The 8,050-nt window shown below is 57.8% G+C and overlaps 1 protein-coding gene across 1 annotated transcript; it reads left to right on the top strand.

The window, feature by feature from the left end:
* Positions 1 to 2,520: 2,520 nt before the first annotated feature.
* Positions 2,521 to 7,672, top strand: PRELP (proline and arginine rich end leucine rich repeat protein). Its single transcript, XM_030233036.2, has 2 exons — positions 2,521 to 3,460; positions 5,913 to 7,672. Exons 1-2 carry the CDS (start codon positions 2,521 to 2,523, stop codon positions 6,089 to 6,091), a joined length of 1,119 nt encoding a protein of 372 aa, XP_030088896.2. The 3' UTR covers positions 6,092 to 7,672.
* The last annotated feature ends 378 nt before the right edge of the window (positions 7,673 to 8,050 follow it).

Genomic DNA, 8,050 nt, shown 5'->3' with positions numbered 1-8,050 from the left:
AATCACCAGCGAGGTGACAGCACTGCCCTGTCCCCCACCCTGCTGGGACATTGCTGGGTGGCCTGAGTGGATCCAACACCTGGATCACAGCGTGTCCTGGCTGGAGTATTGTGTCCTGGATGGAATGTCACCTCCCAGCTGGAATGTCACCTCCCAGTTGGAATGTCACCTTCCAGCTGGAATGGTCACCTCCCAGCTGGAATGTCACCTCCCAGCTGGAATGTCACCTCCCAGCTGGAATGTCACCTCCCAGCTGGAATGTCACCTCCCAGCTGGAATGTCACCTCCCAGCTGCTCCCTCCCCTCTGCACTGGGCCAAGCTCAGACCTCAGCCCCCGTCTCTCCCTCAGGTGTTTGTGGGGGTTGAGATCCAGGTTCTGGAACAGAGGAAAAGCCCCATGGAAAGTTCTGGGATCCCATGGAAAGCTCTGGGAGTGAGATCCATGTGCTGTGGCCGGGGAAGGGGCAGGATGCTCCAGGATGGGAAGGGCACTGCACAAACAGCAGAGCCCTGTCACGGATTTTCCCATTTTCCCGACACTGAACCTGGAATGAGGGGACAGGATCACATCCATCCCCAGCCAGGACCTGCTGCAGCTCTGCTGGGCTCAGGATCCGGCAGCTCCGGGCTCTGCTGGCTCCTTCCCTGCTCCTCCCTTCCCCCAGCGAGATGCCAGAGCCCTGATGGAAAGCAGCCGGCCCGGGGTTAACCAGAGCCAGATGGGAGCCGGCAGGAACAGGCTGGGCCCGCAGGAGGGGCGAAAACAGGATCTTTTCCTGGAGAAAGTCAATTCCTTGGAGCCCCAGGAAAGTGTGGGATGGCTGAGGTGGCCCTGGAAGAGGGTGGCCCAGAGGGTCCCCGGGTTGGGTGGGGGTTTTTCTCCCTGCAGGGGTGACGGGAATTGGGGGTTCCAGGCGTGAGGAGAGCTGGCAATGGGCTGGAAAGGGAGGATGGGCAGCCAATCCCACTCTGCTGTGCCGGATTTCCCCCCAAACCTGACACCAGCAGCTCCAGCACTTCCAGAGGCTTCTCCCATCTCAGCAGCACTTTCCCTTCCTCCTCTGGTTCCCCTCATTTTCCTCCCTCTCTTCTGTCTCCCTGCTCCTTCCCACCCTCCCTCTGCCCTGCTCTGGTGATGAATCCTGCTGGGAAAAGCCTGCTGAGCCCCCAGGGTCCCTGCCCAGGAATTCCAGCCCAATCCCAGCCTGTGGGAACACCCAAACCCCACCTGCATGGAGCTCCTCTGCTGGATCCCTCCCTGCTCCGAGGCAGCAGCTGGAGAATTCCCAGCACATCTGGCAGGGATGAGCAGGGAGCTGCTGTTCCAGGCAGCAGCCGGGATGGCTCAGGGTGATCAGGAGCCAGAGAAGAGGGAGAGGGGGCCAGGGATGATGTCCAGGAGGAATTTCCTGGCTTGGAGCACACAGACCTCACCTGATCCCTCCCAATCTCCCGCTGTGACTCTTCCCAAACCATCAGCGGGGCTGGATGGGTTCTCTGGGCAGCACAGGGAGCTGTAGATCCAAACCCCTAGGGTGTGCCAACTTTGGGAATACCCTTGGCATCCCAGGGCCTGCCAGAGGGGCTGTTCCTCACCCAGAGCCATCCACCTCCCCTGCCCCGTTCACCTCTGCCGCATTCCCGGCGCTCTTCCAGAGCCAATTCCCTGTGGAATCATTGATTTGCTGTCCCGAGGGCCAAGTGAAGCCCAACCCACCCCGGAGTCTGAAGGGCTGATCCATCCTTTGGGAAGAGAGGGTGGAAGTGGCCTCTGGGGAGGGCCAGGGCGCTGCGGGGTGGGAAAATGAAATAAAAACCCAAATTAAAATAAAGAACAACCAAAAAACCCCCAAACAACAACAACATTCCCCATGGATAACGGTGACCCAGAGGGATCCCATGGATAATTGTGAATGAGAGAGGAATTCCATGGGTAACAGTGAGGCAGGGAGAGGAGATCCATGGATGATGGTGAATGAGAGAGGGATCCCATGGGTAATGGTCAATGAGAGGGATCCCATGGAAAATGATGAATGAGAGAGGAGTTCCATGGATAATGGTGAATGATGGGGATCCCATGGATAACGGAGTGACCCAGAGGGATTCCATGGATAACAGTGAGGAAGGGAGAGGAATTCCATGGATAATGGTCAATGAGAGGGATCCCATGGATAATGGTGACCCAGAGGGATCCCATGGATAAGAGTGACCCAGAGGGATCCCATGGATAATGTTGACCCAGAGGGATCCCATGGATAATGGTGAATGAGAGAAGAATTCCATGGACAATGGCGAGCCAGGGAGAGGAATTCCATGGAAAACAGCGAGCCAGGCGCAGGGACCTCAGCCTCTCCCGCTCTGTGGAGGGGTTGGATTGGGAGACTCCCACCAAGAGGGGGAGAGGAACACAGGCAGCAGAGGGTTAACCCCCGGAGTGCCAGCAGCGGGGAGGTGACAATTCCCCAACCAGCCCCTCCCCAACCCCTCTCCTCGTGTCCCTGCAGGAAAACACCCGGACCATGAAGCCGGCCGCCCTCGCCTTCCTCCTCCCGCTGGCGCTGGCGCTGGCGCCGACGGCGGGCGGGCAGCGCCGCAAACCCCCGCGCAAACCCACCCGGCCTCCCCCGCCCTTCGAGGAGCCCGCCGAGCCCACGGAGCTGCCCCCACCCCTCCCTCCGGGCCCCCCGTCCGTCTTCCCCGACTGCCCTCGGGAATGCTACTGCCCGCCCGACTTCCCGTCGGCGCTGTACTGCGACAGCCGCAACCTGCGCACGGTGCCGGTGATCCCGCCGCGCATCCACTACCTGTACCTGCAGAACAACTTCATCGCCGACCTGCCCGAGGAGTCCTTCCGCAACGCCACCGGCCTCAAGTGGGTCAACCTGGACAACAACCGCATCCGCAAGGTGGACAGGAAGGTGCTGGAGAAGCTGGAGAACCTCATCTTCCTCTACATGGAGAGGAACCAGCTGAAGGAGGTGCCCGCCTTCCTGCCGCCCAACCTGGAGCAGCTGAGGCTCAGCAGGAATCAGATCTCCAAAATCCCCGCCGGGGTCTTCAACAAGCTGGAGAACCTGGTGCTGCTGGACCTGCACCACAACAAGCTGAGCGACGGCGTCTTCAACAAGAACACCTTCAAGGGGCTCAAGAACCTCATGCAGCTCAACCTGGCCCACAACATCCTGAGGAAGATGCCCCCCGGCGTGCCCAGCGCCATCCACCAGCTCTTCCTGGACAGGAACAACATCGAGGACATCCCCAGCGATTATTTCAAGGAGTTTCCCAACCTGGCTTTCATCCGGCTCAACTACAACCAGATCTCGGACAAGGGGCTGCCCAAAAACTCCTTCAACCTCACCAACCTGCTGGTGCTGCACCTGGCCCACAACAAGCTGACCAACGTGCCCTTCATCAGCCCCAAGCTGGAGCACCTCTACCTGAACAACAACTCCATCGAGAGTGAGTCCCACGGGGGGATTTTTTGGGGAGAAAAACCTCGGAAAGGTCGTTTCTCACCTGGCGGGGTGCGATGCCTTCGAAGGGGGAAGGGGTGGTGGGATGAGGTGGGAGCTGCAAGGGTGGAGGGAGGATCTGGGTGGGAGGGGAGGAGCAGAGTGAAATCCCCCCTGGTGCTGCAGGACTTTTCCCAGTTGTCCTCTTTGGGGCCACCTGCCCTTGGAAGGGCTCTTCCCCCTGGCAAAAATCGGGATATTCCACGAGGAGAGCCCGGGCAGGGGTTTTAGGGACAGATTCCAAACCCAAGGCTCGGGATGGGGAGGGAACATCCCAGAGCGGGGAAGGAATGGGGAGAACAAGGCTGCCATGGAGGCAGAGCTGCCAGGGCTGTCCCACAGCATTCCAGGGAAATCCAGCTGCAATTCCATGGGAGAGGAGCCTGGGATGTGGGGAAACAGAGGAGGAGACAGAATCCCACTGCATTCCCGTTCAGCTTTCCAGCACCTAAAGGGGCTCCAGGAGAGCTGGAGATGGAGTTGGGATGAGGGATGGGGGAACAGGACACAGGGAATTGCTTCCCACCTCCAGAGGCAGGGATGGATGGGATATTGGGGAGGAATTATTCTCTGGGAGAGAGGTGAGGGCCTGGGATTGAATTCCCAGAGAAGCTGTGGCTGCTCCATCCCTGGAAGAGTCCAAGGCCAGGTTGGATGGGGCTTGGAGCAACCTGGGATAGTGGAAGGTGCCCCTGGGTGGTCTCTATGGTCCCAAACCATTCCAGCATTCCAGGATTCCTGGTTTCCCCAGATGTTTCCACTGTTGGAGCTCCAGGACCCTGCTGAGATCTCACCTCCTTAATCGGAATTTTAATCAAATTTCAACCAGGGGAGACCTGGGGGTGCAAAATTTAAATTTAAATTTTAATTTTAATTTTAATTTTAATTTTAATTTTTTAAATCAAACACCCTCCAATTTAAACCCGGGGGGGGACCCTGCTGCCTTCCCACACTCCCAGTATCCAAGTCCTGCTGGTTTTACATGGAGAGAAATCCAGTGCCCGTCCTGGCCCAGCTTTTCCTCGCCTGTTTTCCCTGGATTTTCGAAGGTTTCCATCCCTGGAGCCGGGTGCTGACCTCAGAATCCCAGGGTTTATTTTCCATGAGGAATGCCGCGGCTGGGCAGGGACAGGTGGAATTCCAGAGGCAGCAGCCAGCCGGGTGCTGATGTTATCTCCGGCACGACAGGGCTGGAGCGGGATTCCTCGATGTTTTTTCGGGAAGCTCGGGGCGGGCTCGGCAGGCTCCGGGGGCGGGATGATCCCTTCTCCTTTTCTCTCTGGAATGCCGCCGCATCCCTCGCTGTGCTCCGGAGGAACCGACCTACTTCGCTCCTGATCAAAAGCCAGCTTTTCCCTCTCGCTGGGGCTTTGAGCAGCCTGGGCTTGTCCCTTTTGGTGGCAAAACAACCCAAATTTGGGGTTCAATAGCAGGGGGGATTCAAAAATCCCTGCCCACATCCCCTTTTCCCTAACCCCATCCCACTGCTCTTCCTCTTCTCCACATTCCCTTTTCCCTAATCCACATCCTGCTCTTCCCCCTGTCCACATTCCCTTTTCCCAAACCTGCATCCCACTGCTCCTCCTGTCCACAATCCCTTTTCCTTAACCTGAATCCTGTTCTTCTTCTTCTCCACATTCCCTTTCTCCTAACCCTCATCCCACTGTTCCTCCTCTCCACATTCCCCTTTTCCTTAACCTGAATCCCATTCCCTTTTCCCAAACCTTCATCCTGCTCTTCCTCCTCTCCACATTCCCCTTTCCCTAACACAAATCCCACTGCTCCTCTTCTCCACATTCCTTTTTCCCTAACCTGATTCCTGCTCTTCCTCTTCTCCACATTTCCTTTTCCCTAACCCAAATCCTTCTGTTTCTCCTCTCCACATTCCCTTTTCCCTAACCCACTCCTCCTCCTCCTCCCCACATTCCCCTTCCCTAACCCACTCCTCCTCCTCTCCCCACATTCCCCTTCCCTAACCCACTCCTCCTCCTCTCCCCATTCCCCTTTCCCTAACCCACTCCTCCTCTCCCCATTCCCCTTCCCAACCCCTCCTCCTCCCTCCCCATCCTTTTCCTAACCCACTCCTCCTCCTCTCCCCATTCCCCTTTTCCCTAACCCACTCCTCCTCCTCCCCACATTCCCTTTTTCCCTAACCCACTCCTCCTCCTCCCCCCATTCCCCTTCCCTAACCCACTCCTCCTCTCCCCATTCCCCTTTCCCTAACCCACTCCTCCTCCTCCCCCCATTCCCTTTTCCCTAACCCACTCCTCCTCCTCCCCACATTCCCTTTTTCCCTAACCCACTCCTCCTCCTCCCCCCATTCCCTTTTTCCCTAACCCACTCCTCCCCACATTCCCTTTTCCCTAACCCTCTCCCCTCTGTGTCCCCTGTCCCCGCAGAAATCAACGGCACGCAGATCTGCCCCACCTCGCTGGTGTCCATCCAGGATTTCTCTCCCTCCGACCTGGACAGCGTCCCCCGGCTCCGCTACCTGCGGCTGGACGGGAACCTCCTGAAGCCGCCCATCCCCCTGGACCTGATGCTGTGTTTCCGCCTGCTGCAGTCCGTGGTGTTTTAGCCCTGCCCCGCCTCTCCCGGGCCCGGCTTTGCTCGGACCTTTGACACCTGGGACCCTCTCTCCTCCCTCTCCCCCCCCCGCTCACTCCCCGCTCCATCCCTCTCCCCGTTCCCTCCTTCTCCTGCCCTGCGGGGACACCGGTGGCTCCTTGGGGACCGCTCTCTGCAGGACAGCGCCGTGTCCCAGCTGCCAGCCCCGGTCACAGCTCGCTGTCCCTGTCCCCCAGCCGGTTCCGTCTCTCCCTTGGTGCCCCGCAGGGTTTGGGAGGAGGAGGGTTTGGGGTCGGTCCGGACGGAGCCGCCGGGCTCGGGGCGTGTCCCTGCTCCAGAGGAACCATTCCCGGTGGGTTTGGGGGCTGGGCTGGAGCTGAGCGTGGTGGGATGCGTGGAAGTGGAGGGAGGATGGACAATGAGGCCATCCCAGGGGATGGGGACACTCCTGTCACCCTTCTGGGGAGCTTTGGCTCCTCCTTTCTCCGGAGGAGGAGGATCTGAATCCCTCCTGGAGCTGTGGATCTGCCGGGGTGGAGCAGGGAGGGGGTCCTGCCCCTGCCTGGGGCACACCTTCCCTCACCCCTGGGCAAGAGCAGACCCTGCCCAGCTCCAAATCCCCCATGCCAGCACTGATCCATGGGACCACAGCCCAAAATCCTGAGTCCACATCCATGGGACCACAGCCCCATCCCAGAATCCTGAATCCACATCCATGGGACCACAGCCCCATCCCAAAATCCTGCATCATTCCCTGTAAAATCTGAGGATGTAGGGCCACATCCATGGGACCACAGCCTCATCCCAAAATCCTGAATCCACATCCGTGGGGCCACAGCTCCATCCCAAAATCCTGCACCCTTCCCTCTGAGATCTGAGGATTCAGGGCCACATCCACGGCTCAGCTTCTCTCTGGAGCCAATCACACGTGGCTGGGTTTTGCCTTTTATTTGTTAGAAATAAAAGGAAGGGAGAAGAAAAGGGAAGAACCATCCTTTGGAAGGGCTATTTTTATCCCTGCTCTTCCCCATCCCCACATGTATCGCTTCCCCCTCCCATAGCTGTACCTGCATTTATAGGGGGTCCGGGTTTAGGGGGGATTATTCTCTTCTTTTCTTCCTGACTCTCAGGATTTGGATTTAAAGGCCGAGCATTAGAGAGAAGGAAAAAAAAAGAATAATCCAAATCCAACTGCAATGAGCATTAAATAAACCAAAGCAAGCTCCTTTGTGTGCAGCCAGCAGAACTGACCCTTCCCAGCACGGCCACGGACGGGCACCGTGTCCTCCCCCCTGCAGCTGGCACAGGGATGCTCCCCTTTTCCCCTTAATTAAAACCTCCTGCTAATTAAGGAGGCTTTCCCCTGATGATAAAATCTCCTTTGCAGCTCTCTCTGCAGCGGGGGGGAGAGGTTTCACCCCAAACCCGGACGGGGCCCCCCTGGATTTATGTATATTTATATCTGATGTGTATATAGACTGGTAGAATGTACAGATATTCCCAAAGCCACCTGCACCTCCCAGCCCAGCCACTTCCTGGGATTTTCACTCCCACTCCCTGCAGCAGTGGAAATAAAATCGTTCACAAGGGACCCCGAGCCTCTCCCTGATCCATCCTCACCTTCCTCAGGTAAATTTCCTTGCCTGGGGATCAATCTCCCAAAGTTTTTGGGGGTTTTGGGGTTTGGGGTTTTGGTTGGAGTGATGCTGAATTTGGGAAGGAATTCCTGGCTGGGATGGAATTCCCAGAGAATCCCTGGATGCCCCTGAATTCCAAGGGTCAGGCTGGAGCAGCCTGGGCTGGTGGAAGGTGTCCCTGCCTGTGGGGTGGGATTTGACCCCAAACCTTGACCCCAAAGCAGGGTTTGTGGGGTTGGCTTGCTGTCCGAGCCGGTGTCACACCCGCAGGCCAGGTTCCTGCCCCACGTGCTTCCCTAACGAGCAGCCCTGCTAATTAGGAGAGACTCGTC

Source organism: Serinus canaria, chromosome 26 (genome assembly GCF_022539315.1).
Source record: "Serinus canaria isolate serCan28SL12 chromosome 26, serCan2020, whole genome shotgun sequence".
NCBI classification, from domain to species: Eukaryota; Metazoa; Chordata; class Aves; order Passeriformes; family Fringillidae; genus Serinus; species Serinus canaria.
Note: the sequence above shows the minus strand (reverse complement) of the source record. Positions and strands in the feature narration are given on the sequence as shown.